This window comes from Denticeps clupeoides, chromosome 4, assembly GCF_900700375.1.
Source record: "Denticeps clupeoides chromosome 4, fDenClu1.1, whole genome shotgun sequence".
NCBI classification, from domain to species: domain Eukaryota; kingdom Metazoa; phylum Chordata; class Actinopteri; order Clupeiformes; family Denticipitidae; genus Denticeps; species Denticeps clupeoides.
This window is the reverse complement of record NC_041710.1, coordinates 22,464,228-22,480,082: the sequence shown is the minus strand read 5'-3', so window position 1 is coordinate 22,480,082 and position 15,855 is coordinate 22,464,228. Positions and strand designations below refer to the sequence as shown.

Genomic DNA, 15,855 nt, shown 5'->3' with positions numbered 1-15,855 from the left:
AAACAAATCAGCGACCAATATAGCCACCTTTCTTTGCAAGGACACTCAAAAGCCTGCCATCCATGGATTCTGTCAGTGTTTTGATCTGTTCACCATCAACATTGCGTGCAGCAGCAACCACAGCCTCCCAGACACTGTTCAGAGAGGTGTACTGTTTTCCCTCCTTGTAAATCTCACATTTGATGATGGACCACAGGTTCTCAATTGGGTTCAGATCAGGTGAATAAGGAGGCCATGTCATTAGTTTTTCTTCTTTTATACCCTTTCTTGCCAGCCACGCTGTGGAGTACTTGGACGCGTGTGATGGAGCATTGTCCTGCATGAAAATCATGTTTTTCTTGAAGGATGCAGACTTCTTCCTGTACCAGAAACTGGCAGTAGGACTGGGAGTTGAGCTTGACTCCATCCTCAACCCGAAAAGGCCCCACAAGCTCACCAGTACTCCACCTCCACCTTGCTGGCGTCTGAGTCAGACTGGAGCTCTCTGCCCTTTACCAATTCAGCCACGGGCCCATCCATCTGGCCCATCAAGACTCACTCTCATCATCAGTCCAAAAACCTTAGAAAAATCAGTCTTGAGATATTTCTTGGCCCAGTCTTGACATTTCAGCTTGTGTGTCTTGTTCAGTGGTGGTCCTCTTTCAGCCTTTCTTACCTTGGCCATGTCTCTGAGTATTGCACACCTTGTGCTTTTGGGCACTCCAGTGATGTTGCAGCTCTGAAATATGGCCAAACTGGTGGCAAGTGGCATCTTGGCAGCTGCACGCTTGACTTTTCTCAGTTCATGGGCAGTTATTTTGTGCCTTGGTTTTTCCACACGCTTCTTGCGACCCTGTTGACTATTTTGAATGAAACGCTTGATTGTTCGATGATCACGCTTCAGAAGCTTTGCATTTTTTAGAGTGCTGCATCCCTCTGCAAGATATCTCACTATTTTTGACTTTTCTGAGCCTGTCAAGTCCTTCTTTTGACCCATTTTGCCAAAGGAAAGGAAGTTGCCTAATAATTATGCACACCTGATATAGGGTGTTGATGTCATTAGACCACACCCCTTCTCATTACAGAGATGCACATCACCTAATATACTTAATTGGTAGTAGGCTTTCGAGCCTATACAGCTTGGAGTAAGACAACATGCATGAAGAGGATGATGTGGACAAAATACTCATTTGCCTAATAATTCTGCACTCCCTGTATATGGCACCTTCTTCAGACATGGTCTGACAAGTACATAGGCTTTGGGTTGAATGCTGTTTTGGACTGAGTCTGTCATTATACAATACCTTGACCGCTGGACCTGGTGGTGTATCATCTAATACATGGGCACAGATGTTAAGGATTTTGAGGAGATGAGAGAAGAGCTGCTCCACCATTACAACAAGAGAGCGGTCCCCAAGAGCTGGCCATGGCTCTTCCTGTTTGTTGGGGGGTGTATTAGTTTCCTCCTCGCTGCCCCAGGGACTCTTCAAAGACTTTGGAGCAGCAGCTATAGGAAGATGTTGGTCATTGTATGAAATAAACCTCCAGGGTATAGCAAACAATATCCATCCAATAGTGTGGTTCAAATAGGAGAGGTTTTCTTTTTTCTGCTTGGTATATGTAATAAAGGCATGTCCCAAAAAGTAGACAATTTTGCAGATAATAAAACCTTGTTGTATTATATTTATATATTATATTTTTATCTGTACCTGCTAGAAGGTTAGCGGTGAGCAATAGGGCGTCCTGATGTGCAGAGAGGTCCAGAGGAAACCAGGCAGAGGACAGCAGTGACAGGACCATGTTGGCCATGCCCACTGTGAGAGATCGCCGACCCTCCTCCCCTGAGCCAGACTGGGACAGGCTATGGAGGAAAAATTTGCCATTTATATGCTAATGATGATCAATGTTAAGAAATAATAGTAGCAATTGGTGTTTAAAAAAAAAAACACTGAATGGTAACAACATTTTTTAAAAATCTGTGGAATTTCCCCATAGACATTGATAGATATTCACGGTTAATGTAACAAGAATTTACTATAACCTAAAGTGGAAAATATTTTGGGGAAAAACAGATTACTAATACAGAACACAGAACATCGCTACATATGGGGATAATGGAACACAGAACATACAGGTAACAACTGCACAGAGCTACACACCATTAGAAACAACATATCGGCAGGCTGCACAAATCACAGATATGATGCATTACATACAGATTATTAAACAGAGAGCTAAACCAAAGTAATAACACCATAAATGCCAAAGAACTATAAAGTTCAGTACATATATTGTACACTAAAATCCAAGGCGTGAATGAATAAAATATGAACATGTGTGTTCACACATACCTGTGGGAGCGTCCACGGCTACGGTAGAGGCTGGAGCGATTCACATGACTGACAGATGAACTGATGTAACCACAATGCCACCCAGTGCTCCAGGTGCAAACTGGGAAGGTGATGCTTAGGAGGCACAGGGCTTCACAACACCCAAACTATTTTCAAAAACACATTTCACAAAAATTATTAACAAACATATACAAATATATCTCATCATGCTACTTTTTGTAAAACAAACCAAAAAAACAAATAGTGTTCTGATGTTGTCTAGCATGCAAGGAAGAAAAAAAAAAAAACAAAAAAAAAACAAAACAAAAAAAAAACTATAAAACTAGAAACAGGTACCCTTATACTGATACTGAGGTAACCTTTATTGTGTGCACCGTGTGCTGTGCATCACAAAGAGAATTACTTTCACTTACATAATCAGTGCAATGACGTTTGCCTGTAAGCAATCGGAGTGTTATGCGACCTGTCAGTATAAGCACACCTTTTCTGAAAGACCTCAGAGGCTCCAATATCATTATGCAAGAAGCAGCCAACCATGGAGACCAAGGAGTCAAGGGAAGGATGGATGGTGCTAAATGCAGGGACATTTTAAGCAAAACCGGTATCATTCTGTGATTTGAAACTAGTATGGAGGTTCACCTTCCAGCAAGATAATGACCGGAAGCATACTGCTAAAGTGGTTTAAGAAGTGCTGGAATTACCTAGTCAATATCCAAGCCTCACTCCAATTGAGAATCTGTGGTCAGATGTACTGAGCAACCAATCCAAAATGAAGGCGCTGGAACAGTTTTGCATTAAGGAATGGGCAAAAATCCCAGTGGTAAGCTCATAGTGCCGAGCTAACTTTAGGAGGGGGGTCGAACAGGTTTTTTTGCTCAGAATATATTCTGTAAATCTCCTTTGTTCTTTAAATGAAATGGTGCAAACTCTAAAACTATCCATTTTGGTTTTATATTGTAAGGCAACAGAACATGAAAAATGCCAAGTGGGGTGAATCCATTTATTTGCACTGTATACACATATATGAGAGAAAATAGATAAGGGTCAAAAGCAAGGGTTTAGAGAAGAGGTGTGACTGGGGTTTGAGGTTGAGGGCTTACAGTCAGAGCTCTGGACGTTGAGGAGGTGAGTGCATGAGCCACTACTGTGATGACACGGGACAGGTTGTTGTCTATCGTTACATCAGAGGTCCCCTGAGATAAAGAGTACCCTCTGTAGGTCCTGAAGACAGACACACAATTTGATTCAAGCTGTATGCTTCCATTTATTGTAGAGCAAACCCATTATTACTAAGGGTGTGGAGCTGTACCTGGTAATGGCACTGACAGTAAAGTGGGAGGGTGGCTGAGTCTCATGCATCAGCAGCTGCAGGTACACACTGCTCTGGTCACGAGCTATGGCCACCACTGGGTCAGCCTGAGCCTGGTCACAGTCATAAAATAACCGCGAGACCATCCTGGAGTACACATGACATCTGTTAACACTTATATAAGCTAAAATAAAAGTGATTTACAATTTTTTAATTACTATAACTCTAAGATCTGTTCTTCTGTAAGTGTTTACACCTGCTGATAGTGGTTGCAGCCACATGTCGGACCCTAGGATCATCATCTCCCAAAAGGTGCAAAATGACATCATTAAGCACTCGGTCCTGAAGCCGAAGCAACTGTAAAAGAGGCAATTTCTCAAATTAAAAATAAGACCCTCAATTTCTCAAAGGCAGGGCACTGAATACTATGAGTTCTCCAGATATCTAAAAGAACATTTAGATTTCTGGACAGGCCATCTGGCATGTTTAGAAACATACTTACCCCCAGGTAGTGGTGTTCCCCTTTGTGTAAACTCTCAGTTTTATGCTCAAGGAAGCTGACTAATCTGTAAAATGCAAAACACCCTGGTGTTTTAAGGTGCATACAATCACCTTTCATTCGTTCATACAAGGTACTGCTTGATATGGTCTACACAGTACCGGACTGACGCAAAATCAAATTCCCATCCATCAAAACACACATTGAAAATGAGTGGGTGGTTGTAGCCTAGTGGGTAACACACTTGCCTATGAGCGTTGAGAGTCTCTGGGGGGACTGTCCCTGTAACTACTGATTGTAAGTCGCTCTGGATAAGGGCGTCTGCTAAATGTTGTAAACGTAAATGTAACTCTTACATTCTACAGGGTGGGCCATTTATATGGATACACCTTAATAAAATGGGAATGGTTGGTGATATTAAAGTCCTGTTTGTGGCACATTAGCATATGTGAGGGGGCAAACTTTTCAAGATGGGTGGTGACCATAGCGGCCATTTTGAAGTCGGCCATTGGATGCAACTTTTGTTTTTTCAATAGGAAGAGGGTCATGTGACATCAAATTTATTGGTAATTTCACAAGAAAAACAATGGTTTTAACGTAACTTTATTCTTTCATGAGTTATTTACAAGTTTCTGAAGTTTCTTATAAAATGTGTTCAATGTCACCAACCATTCCCATTTTATTAAGGTGTATCCATATAAATGGCCCACCCTGTAGATAAAAATACAGTACCAGTAGAGGGTGCCAAATATGACATTTTGGAATAAGGGTAGATCTCTCTCTCTGACACACACACACTAAAGCACACAGAATTTTAGAGTTACCGAAAATCTATCTCTGCCAGCGTCTCCAAAAGCTCAGTACGGACCAACCAATAGGAGCAGTCCCGCAGGGTCATGAGATCTATGATCAGCTGCAAGCCAAGCTCACTGTGGCTGCTGTTGCAGAGGGTCATAATGCAGTGCTGCAGACACACACACAAAAAAGAAAACCTCTGTGTTTATGTTGTTTATGAAGATCCCAAAGGTAGATTCTATAGCAAGACTCAAAGTTCACGTTTGCCTGTATTTCCAACCACTGATCAGTAAAAAAAAGAATGGTGGGCTACATCTAATAAAAATCAGACCTTTTGAAAACTCACCCTGACTGAAAAACAAGCCATCTTACAGGTGACTGATGATTCGTCCCTTAGACTCTTCTGCAGCAGAGGCACAAAGTCAACCAAACTAACTGGGTTACCTGGAAAGGACAAGGATGAATATGAGTATGATAAAAGTAAATCATTGTGGTTTTCATTTTCCTTCCTACTTCCACAGTATCTCACCTGTGCAGCTCTGGACAGTAGACAGCCAGACCTCAACATTGAAGCGAGTTTTGAGGAGAATGGACTGAATGACAGCACCACAGAGAATAGCTGTAGCCCCTCGAATCTGTGGGTCCCCATGGTCAATGTATTTCAGAATGTCAGTGATGTACTGTTGCTCTGCAAAGGAAAACGCTAAGTTAATAATACATGAACTCTCCAAGGAATCTTTTGTATAGTGATTTTAATGATCATATTCTTGTGGTCTCTCACCATCCTGCGCCAACCCATCCAAGGGCTCCAGGTAGAGGGTGTTGAAGAAGGCCTCAGGATGGAGTGCAGCTGCTGCTCCCACACAGCTCACCGCCAGGGCCTTCACACTCACCCGCACCTCTCTGTCAGGAACCAGGCCTGACATGTATAGACACTTACATCAAACTTTTCATTAAAGCGGTCAATCTGCTGAAACAAATATGTAGGGCTGCATAACTGCAATTTCAGCTTTAAATTTAGTCATTTAAAGCAAAGTGTAACTTTAATGTAATGTTTTCATCCTAGGCACAAAATTTATTACTATTTTTTTTTTTACAGTGGAGCTAAAACAGCTGCTCAGTGCTCTCCATGTTTACATTCAGTTGAAAGGCATTTCCCTCTACACTGCCCTAAACTCGACTCGACTGTTGAGTGAATCTTCCGCACCGTTTTTTTGCCCCGTCAGCAGGAAATAAGCAGCCAGGAGCCTGACACAGTGCACTAGAGGCTCCTCCTTCAGGTCAGTGTAGTGTCCGATCTCTCCTTTTATCCTGGACGGCTGAGGCAGAGAAAAACTGTTTAATGATCAATGATAATGGATATGCTTAAAGTTTAATACAGGTTTTTTGCATGTGTACGTCGAATTTTGAGCTTGAGTCACTTTGGATCAGATGTAAAGTAATACTGGGCAACATGTAATGTGTGGCATATGTATATGCCACATATATGTACACATATTTATCATGTGATGAGGACACTTCAGGCAGTGTGTGTGTGTGTGTGTGTGTGTGTGAGCAAGTCAGGCTCACCCTGCTGTCCAGGTCAGCAGGTTCCAGCACCTCATCCTTTGTTATGAAACGGTCCACGCTACTGTCTGATGCCTGTCTGTTGTGACCTTTACTCTCCAGCAGATGGGGTTTTCTCAAAGCTGACACAGGAGGACAACAGGAGTAATGACACTCTAAGCACTAATTAAAATCCAGCTTGTCCTCAACCTGTTCATTTTATTCCCTGTGGTTGGACTATGAAATACTGAATGTTTAGGGAGTGGGCAAAAATAGAAACCACATTGGGCAATAATGGGACCTACGTACCCAGTACTGATTGAGAGAATGGGTCCAGTGGCTCTTCTGGTGCAGGGGCCGTTGCCTCCTCTTCCTCATCCTGCAGGGTTCCGATCTGCATCCCTGAATACTGACTTTCATTGCCATCTAGGACCTGTACACATTAAAAACACGCAAATAAATGGATAAACAAACAAAAATAGAAAAAGATACACAGAATCATGCATAATACAGAAAAGTTTTTGTTTTTTTTCCCATTCAAACACAGAAATGTGCATGCAAGACCAACTTCATTCTGATTTGCCTTGAGTCCAGGACATTATGAGCTTCATTCATCAAATTCCACACCTGGGAAACAAACTATTAAAAGAAAATCAAAGGATTCAGGCTGCTGGGATGAACTGCAGATGAATGAGGTCCTCAGCAGTGCGAACGTCCGCAGGGTTATTTACAGGGCTCCAAATGCGCATGCTCTCATGATTCAGATAAACTTTCACCAAAAACAAAACTCAAAATAAGAAAAAGAGAGCATGAAAAGGAGAGGGGAAGAGTTTTTGGAGCCTCAAAAATCTCAGCTGAAGAAAGGTAGGGATTTACTAGACACACATAATTTAGACAAGGGCAAAACATTGTCGATTTGAATTTTAAAGAAATTCCCAACACTGGCAGGCATGGCCATGCAGGGATGGGTAATTGCACTAAAAAGGATTTGGGGCAGGAACAACAATTTCTTGAAGGGGTTGAGGGGGGGATTCACACCAAAAAGTCCCCCCTTTACAAGAGCGAAAAAAGCCGCTGCTGACCTTGTCACTACTGCTAGCCAATGAGGCCACAGAACAGGAGGAAGAAGTAGTAGAAGAGGAGGAAGAAGAAGGCCGGTAGGCCGAAGACTCGGAGGTGGAGGTGGAGCTTTCGGAGGAGTGTGATGAGGTGTCGGGCCCCTCAGTGGAGGTCAGGGAGGGTGGCGAAGGCGGAGTCCGCCGCAGTACACTTACGAGCTCTGGACACTCCGACGGTGTGACTGCTGAGTCTGGACCCTCTGTCGTGGTCTGAGAACTGTCACTGGGAGGTGCTGAGGCCTGCTGCTGGTCTATCTGGAGGTTGCCGTCGGCTGCCGCCTCCTCGCTCACCATAGCAACACCACTCCCTCCCCCACCGCTGATTTGACTGGAGCTGCGACTGAGCATCTCCTCTTCATCATCAGGAGTGTCGCTGCCCCCAGCAACTGCCACGCCCTCTGAGGATGCACTCAGATCCACTGAGTCACCTGGCTGCAAGGCATGCTGGGAAGACCGTGGCTGCTCAGTGATGATGTCAGCCTGAGTGAGAGAGGACACACCCGAAGAGGAGGCTGTAGGGTCGCTGGATGAGTCGCCCCCTACTGATGCTGAGGTAAACAAGGAAGGAAAACGCATAAATATAACATCTATTATAGATTTTTGACAGATTCAATGTTCTGCAATGCAATTCTCACACTGCAAACAATATTCAGGAAAAGAAACATTTCCTAAAACATATATACAATTCCAAGTGGTTTGACAATGTAATGCATGTGTCTGCGGCTGGAGATGCATGATATGATATTTGTCTTCAAACTTCCAAACTGGCCTTGGATTCTTCATAAATGACTACCAACACAATGTAGCAACAGGCATTAAACAGCAAAGCAACATCATCCTAATGATATTCAAAAAGATAAATGTGACTATGAAGTGAAGTGATTGTCACACGTGATACACAGCAGCACAGCACACAGTGAAATTTGTCCTCTGCATTTAACCCATCACCCTGAGTAAGCAGTGGGCAGCCATGACAGGCGCCCGGGGAGCAGTGTGTGGGGACGGTACTTTGCTCGGTGGCACCTCAGTGGCACCTTGGCAGATCGGGATTCAAACCAGCAACCTTCTGATTACGGGGCCGCTTCCTTAACCACTAGGCCACCACTGCCCAGTATATCATATACACAGTGTGGTAGTAGCCTAGTGGGTTAGAGATTCACCAATAAACCAGAGGTCCACAAAGTCACAGGTTACTACCATTGTGTCCCTGAGCAAGATACTTAACCCTGAGTGTCTCCAGAGGGACTGTCCCGGTCACTACTAATTGTAAGGCGCTCTGGATGACGGCGTCTGATAAATACTGCAAATCTAAATTTACATTTACAGCATTTATCAGACGCCCTTATCCAGAGCGACTTACAATCAGTAGTTACAGGGAAAGTCCTCCTGGAGCAACTTAGGGTTAAGTGTCTTGCTCAGGGACACAATGGTAGTAAGTGGGATTTGAACCCGGGTCTTCTGGTTCACAGGCGAGTGTGTTACCCACTAGGCTACTACCACCCACATTGTCCTCTTCCAATTATTCTATTTAAACAACACAACATTATGATTGGCAGGATGCATAAGTTAAGTTAGTTTGATCTACACTGACAAAAAGTACAAAAGACAAAAATAAACATTGTGAGTTCTGCCGCTCACCTGCAAAGGAGCCAGTAGTGACCTCTGATCTAGTCTCAGGGTCATCCTCTAACCCCTCCTCCTCCCCTGACAACATTTTGCCTGTGGAAAAACAAAAAGGTCAAGAACGAGTGTGACATTGGGAACATCAACTTGTTTCACTACTGAAGTCACTGGAACCAGGCAGCCAAATACCAATCACTTCCTGTGGGAATGTGTGACTATCAGCGAAAAAGCTTTTTTTCCCCAAAAAAAATTACATCAAGCATTTTTCACATCCAGCAACCACCACACTATGGATGTAAAAAAGGCAAGCCTAGGCGAGGGGGAAGAGGACAGGAAGTCACCTTTCTGCTTCCTGATGAGGAGCGGGCTCCACGATGAGCCTCCGCCAGCTGCAGGCAGACGGGAAACAGGAAATAAAGAGAGCAGAAAAAGCCCCAGTGATTCATGGGAAATGTGCCCCTCTGATCAAGGGCTAAAGATGAGATGTTAAAAAAGCAAGAGTGAGCAAGTTCAAAGAGAAAAACAGCAATTAAAAGTGAAGGGAAGGTTAAAGAATGCAGTCAAACGGCTGACCAATGCAAGGGTTATTTTAAGAGCAGCAAAGAAGAGGCAGAGTGAGTTGCCAGTAAAAGAGCAATGGCCAAATATTAGGACATGGGACACAACAGGCTAAGCAGATACGAAAATGAACTGTATTTTGACAAAATACCTTGCAGTGACATATCTAATGCAAGGCTACCAAAAAACTAAATAAAACTATAAACTAAAGCTGTAGCATGCAGTGGCTGATATGACCCATCAAAAGACCATGCCTTATCGAATTGAGCCGACGTATCATTGTCATTAAGAGTTGTGACTGACAAGAAACCTGATTAACAGAATGTGAGGGTGACAAGGGGGACACACGTTACCGATGAGCTCGAGGATGCTGCCACTACGAGCACGGCTCTCAGCGTCCTCCCGAAAGACGCTGGCGTTCAGAATGCCGCCGCGTGTGATGAGCACGTTGAGCAGCTCTGGTGGAGGCGTGCGGAAAGTCTGCTGAAGCAGCTCCAGAGACGCAGTCACCACATTGTGGTCACAGTGCTGTGTGTAGTGAAGGGTCAGCTCATATACCTGAAGAGAAAGCATTTCACTTCAGTTTTAGGATTCTAAAATGAATTGTATGTTGGGATGTGCGATATGCCATAAAATTAATATTTAATTTAAATTTAACCATAGGCGGTAGACTGTATATATTGCGGTATATAATTTGATCTTTAAATTTATATGTAACTGTTAGGGTAACATGTGTCCATAGCAAAGGCAATGCAGCAAGAAGTTGTACAATAAACCTTTTACAGATACATCAACATAAAGCATAACCGTATATCTGATAAAACAATATCTGAAAGTGGACCTTCTGTCACACCCATAAGACCAGTGAAATACCAGGTATTTGTATGATGCGAGTAATTATATAAAATTTTAGGGTTTTCTGTATTCAGCTGTAGAGTTTACATAAAAAAAAAAGTCAGAAAATTCTTAAATAACACTATGCTTGTTAATATTTTATTATGCTGTCCCTCCAAGATTCACAGAACCGATTGAGCAAGTGGTACAAATTGGGCACTGACACGTAAACCTGGAAGTGCGCAGCGACCGGTGGATTTATTTTATTAATATTTTTAAGACCTTTAATCTCTAGATTTAAGGATTACTAGTAATTTTTTATTATATTAAGGCCTTATTTTGTTTTGGAAACTCGAATTTAAGACTTTTAAGGATCCCTGGAAACCCTGCCATGCGCTCAGTGCTCTCAGCCAAAACTAATGCCTCCTGCTGCAAGTAGGCGTGGGTTCGCGCAGGTGATGAGGAGTAGATATTTCTGTGCTAGGCCGGTGTAATAAAAATATCTCCCAAATTTATAAATTGGCCAAATTTATATTGCATACCGTTTATACCGCAAAGCCCTAATTGTGTGCAATGTCATTTCTGATTAATTATAACTAACCTGCATTGAAATTTAAGTTTTTACTATAACTGTGTAATATATGCTTAAAGATACACTTGATACACAGGCTGTACCTGGACTAGCTGCTCAGGTGCTGGGCCGATGTCCGCCTCCTTGCGCATGACACCAAAACTGCCCTTCAGGCTGGTGCTGGGCACCTGCTGCTGCAGCAGAGGCATAAGGTACCGCAGCGTGAGCAGCACCCCTAAAATCAAATGACTTGGATACTCCGCATCCACAGGGACCACAAGACCTGACAGGGAGAGACAGAGAGTGAGAATTCAATTGTGAATTGTGAGCTAATTTCTAAGAATAAGAAAAAAAAAGTAAACATACACTACTAGTCAAATGTTTGGACACACCTACTCTGTCACAGTTATGAAGATTATGGGAGAAGCAGAATGTGTCATAACCATAACCGCAAAAGCACCCTGCATTAGAGACTCAACTTTATGCCTTGTTTATTATTTTTGTTTATTACATGACCTGACATTGGTTAATTCATAGTCCTCTGTCTTCAGCGTTGTTCTAAGATTAAAAAAATGCAAGACCCATAAATGAGTGGGCGTGTCCAAACTTTTAACTGGCCGTGCGTTTTTTTCATCATTCACTATATCATACCAAGCAGCACATTGAGGAGCCAGGCATAGAAGTAGTGAGTCCGGCGTGAATTCTGGCATACGCTAACCGCAGAACTGGCTGCAGTGCGACGGATAGTGGGGGAACTGGACTTCAGATTGGCTACGAAGGCTTTCAGGAGCACCTGAGAAATCAAAAACATTCATTTTTAATTGGCCTTTTCAAGTGTACTACTTACACTTACACAGAACTGCCTGTTTTTGCCAGACCAGATGAGGTCATAGAGCATGAAAGCATCCAGAAAGGACCAAAGCTGGGACTCTTAACTCATTAGAAAAGCAAAACAGTCAACTGAAAAACAAGTAGCTTTAAAGTAGTTTTTAGTATATGTTATATGTGGGTGTTAGAAAATATCGATACAGCAATATGTCATGATATTTTACATGCTGATATCTATATTTTTGTATACAAATTTAGTCCACTGGGTGTTGCTGTAGAGCGTTTTCTTTAGTGAGGTCTGTAGAGATGTGAATCAGCGTACGACTACAACCTCCACTCCTGTAGATGGCGCTGTACAGCTGGATTTCAGCTCTTGTTTTTACATATTCAGTGAACTATCACAGTAAGTACAGTCTCACAATATATTGTGTTATAATCGTATCATAACCACTAGGCTACCAGGGTGATGGTAGCCTAGTGGGTAACACACTTGCCTATGAACCAGAAGACCCAGGTTCAAACCCCACTTACTACCATTGTGTCCCTGAACCCGTTTATCCTTGTCAATACATAGCCCTTATTTGTTAATTACATATGATTACTCTATACCAAGATACCAACTTGATTTTATGATGTAAATGGCAATAAATGTACTAAATATGGAAAGGAAGCACTGCTAGAGCTATGTTTGACAACCAAATATATCTGGTCCAAAAAAGGAGAACATGGCTTCAATTCCAAAGAAGAAATAAAGCTGCCAACTGATCAGAGTGAAGTGGCATGTGCTCGCCTGCACACTGGATCGGTGGAGAAGAGTGTCAATCAGAACCACAAGAAAACACAGAGCACCTTGAGAACCTTCGCTCCACAACGGTAGCAAAGCCCTCTGACCACTCAAATCTAGACAACAAATCAGAAATGCTACAATCTGTTAGCTCTTAAACAAACTTAAGTTTCTCAGGAGATTAACGATTATGCAGAGACATATGGTGGTCTTTACTGCAGCTACATTTAAATGGTCCCAGTTGAAACAAATGATCAGATAAGATCAGAACAGAAAATAGTAGTTAAGTTAGGTTAGAACTCAGTCTTTGGCAGAGTAGGCTGCCCAGTGGGTATGTAATTCAATGCTTAACCACTGAACCCACACTTTCCATGTCATACCAGGTGGATAGAATAGCTGTGGTGGAGGCAGTCCTAAGGGCTAAGCTCATTTTAATGAAGTCAATATGGGTACTTCCAGGATTCCAGCAGCAAGAAGAAGATGCACCAAATGACTGGCCTTGCACTGACAATAAAAAGTGCCATACCTTGATCTCGCCATCATTAGCAAAGTTGCCCAGAGCAGCCATGATTTTAGGGATGGCTGTTGCCAGAGTCTCTTGCACGCTCTCTTCTTGGCGCTTAGTGATGCGGGTCAAACAAGGCAGAAGGTTCACAAAGTAGGGCCTTAAAATGTGAAAGAGTAGAAGAATGAGAGAAACAGTAAGTATGTGCAACCCAATGTTTAAGAGCAAAGCTCAAAGCACTTCTGGCACCGGATATTTAGTGGACTAACTGGGGCACTAAGCACACTCAAAGGTAAATATGCAAGAACAATATCAAAATTACACCTGCACTTCTGTGGTCGGACCAGGTGGGCGAGCTCAGCAAACCTCCACAGCGCAGCGCGAAGACTTCGAGATGCTCCATTCTGTGGCACAAAAGGAATGGCGACACGGTTACTGAATGGCACAGGAATGGCCGGGAGCAGTCCGGCGTAAATTTCAGTCAATCAGCGTCCAGCACTGAGAGTGTGACTGTGTTCTGGAGGACCCCACTTGCCTTCTTAATCTCTTTGTAAAGCTCCAGCTGTAGCCGAGGCAGGTTAGAGTCCATTAGTGCCTGAGAGATAGAGACATGTCACATGTGAACACAAAAGCTTTCCACACATGCACGACCAATCTGCTGAAATGAAGGTTGTGTGCAGCATAAAACGCTTAAAGAGAAGTGTGCACTGACACTCACGATGTAGTCTTAAATGTTGTTGAACTAATTTGAGCATTACAATAGCAGTATGCGTGTCATGTGTGTCAGTTGGAGCTATGCCTGCGCGGGGGGCAAAACCGCAGTGGTGACAGCGCTGCCGAGTCTGCACAGCTCTCACTTTAATTATTTTGTTGAGGCACTCGTCCGCCACCATCCTGACATCAGATTCTTTATCGTCACTGCACAGCAGGAACATCTCCATGGCGATGCCTAAAAGCTTCTGGAACTCTGGCGAAGTCCTGATCCCAGTCACAACGAGGGGAGGAAATGAAGAAAAGAAGGCAAATCAGACATGGAATCATCATCCAAAAGACATAGGTCTCTAATATTATAACTAAAGAATATTTTAAAAGTGAGAGATGTAGAACACTGTTTGCCACAGAATGATCGTAAACAGTACAGGACAACACAGTTTGGACATCAGACACAAGAGATCATTTTTAAGCACCTTTAATGAAAATACACTGATCAGACATGACGTGAGACTCATGGCACCAACGGTCTCGTTGTTGCCACTGACCTGTAATACCACTGTTTTATGGCAATCTCCCTCAAGATTCGTTGTTTTTAATATGCTGGGTACCAGGTACCATTGTAACGAGATAAAGTGATAATTCATTTCAACTGTAAATGGATTTAATGATGAAGCTGATCAGGAAAAAAAAAAAACACTGCCAGGATGTAAAGATTTCCATTAACAATAAAACAATAAAATACAGATGACATACCTTAGGGACTGTGCCACTATGTTTTCACATATGGTCAGACAGTGAGTTACCCGATCCTTTTTGGTGGTAGCAAGATCTTTTTTCCTAGAAAACACAACAGTGCATCAGATCCAGGGGGTTGGGAGTGGCAGGGCTTTGGTTAAAAGGTTCTAATAGTATGTCTGCATCACACCGTGCTTCATAATCAAACACACATGCTTATTACAAGCCCGGGGGTTACTCTGCATTGCCGGTAAATGATCAGAATGTAAAAATTTCCGACATCTGCATCTGTGTTTCATCAGTGAAACACATAGCTCAAGTCAAATCAAGTATTTAATCTGCTTGCAGCCTAGCGTCCAGGCCAGGCTCTACAATAGTCCAATTGTGTGCTGGTCATGACACGGTTAGAAAAAAAAATGGTTAGAGGGTGAAGCAAGTCTGCCCGGTCAAAGTAAACCAGACCTTTCATGATGCACTGAAATTAGGGCTGTGCTAAATATAGGCTGTACGTAGTGTCAGCATGTTATTGTGACCTCTGTATCGAGATCTGCTCAAACATAGCCATCAGGATCGATCAATTCCACATTACTGTTAGTACATATTGTACTCTCTTTCTTTAAAAGTATTCTGCCAACAGTCATCCAACCAGTTAATTTCTCACAGTTCCACCATGACTGATTCCCTACTCATCCATCAGATCTACCCACTTATCCGAGCCAGGTAGGAGGGATGCTGTCCCAGCTATAACAATTAAGCAAGAAAACCTAATGCAGCTTTATTGCTGAGGTTTAGTCATTGGTGGTTCAGGATGCCACTGAGCAAAGCAACGTCCCCACACACTGCTCCCCGGGCATCTGTCATGGCTGCCCACTGCTCACTAAGGGTGATGGTTAAAAGCAGAGGACACATTTCTTTCTGTCACCGTGTGCTGTGCTGCAGCGTTTCACAATGACGATCACTTCACTTCAAAACAGCAACGTCAATGTGCCTGTATATTTAAATGCACATCATTCAGCAGGATACTGTAGTGCACCTGTGATCCCGACAACCCAAACGTGACAAGATACCCACAGATAAGTGACAAATTCACTAGTGGTGATATAATTA

At 43.0% G+C, this 15,855-nt stretch overlaps 1 protein-coding gene across 7 annotated transcripts in view; it reads right to left on the bottom strand.

Annotated features, from left to right (window-relative positions):
* The window catches only part of htt (huntingtin), a 32,346-nt gene that overhangs the window by 15,801 nt on the left and 690 nt on the right, over positions 1-15,855 (bottom strand). For 3 of the 7 annotated variants that reach the window (XM_028976921.1, XM_028976926.1, XM_028976920.1), the window contains exons 2-26: positions 14,767-14,850; positions 14,157-14,277; positions 13,835-13,894; positions 13,624-13,703; positions 13,321-13,459; positions 11,834-11,975; positions 11,287-11,465; positions 10,131-10,335; positions 9,561-9,608; positions 9,235-9,315; positions 7,561-8,144; positions 6,788-6,911; positions 6,503-6,621; positions 6,141-6,252; positions 5,715-5,852; positions 5,463-5,621; positions 5,280-5,377; positions 4,963-5,102; positions 4,142-4,205; positions 3,896-3,996; positions 3,640-3,786; positions 3,431-3,551; positions 2,331-2,476; positions 1,689-1,840; positions 1,284-1,486 (exon numbers count right to left, since the gene is read on the bottom strand). In XM_028976921.1, the coding sequence (XP_028832754.1) occupies positions 1,284-1,486; positions 1,689-1,840; positions 2,331-2,476; positions 3,431-3,551; positions 3,640-3,786; positions 3,896-3,996; positions 4,142-4,205; positions 4,963-5,102; positions 5,280-5,377; positions 5,463-5,621; positions 5,715-5,852; positions 6,141-6,252; positions 6,503-6,621; positions 6,788-6,911; positions 7,561-8,144; positions 9,235-9,315; positions 9,561-9,608; positions 10,131-10,335; positions 11,287-11,465; positions 11,834-11,975; positions 13,321-13,459; positions 13,624-13,703; positions 13,835-13,894; positions 14,157-14,277; positions 14,767-14,850 (3,547 nt within the window). The remainder of the gene's footprint in view (positions 1-1,283; positions 1,487-1,688; positions 1,841-2,330; positions 2,477-3,430; positions 3,552-3,639; positions 3,787-3,895; positions 3,997-4,141; positions 4,206-4,962; positions 5,103-5,279; positions 5,378-5,462; positions 5,622-5,714; positions 5,853-6,140; positions 6,253-6,502; positions 6,622-6,787; positions 6,912-7,560; positions 8,145-9,234; positions 9,316-9,560; positions 9,609-10,130; positions 10,336-11,286; positions 11,466-11,833; positions 11,976-13,320; positions 13,460-13,623; positions 13,704-13,834; positions 13,895-14,156; positions 14,278-14,766; positions 14,851-15,855) is intronic. The other 4 variants (XM_028976923.1, XM_028976924.1, XM_028976922.1 and 1 more) reach the window with 3 other exon arrangements.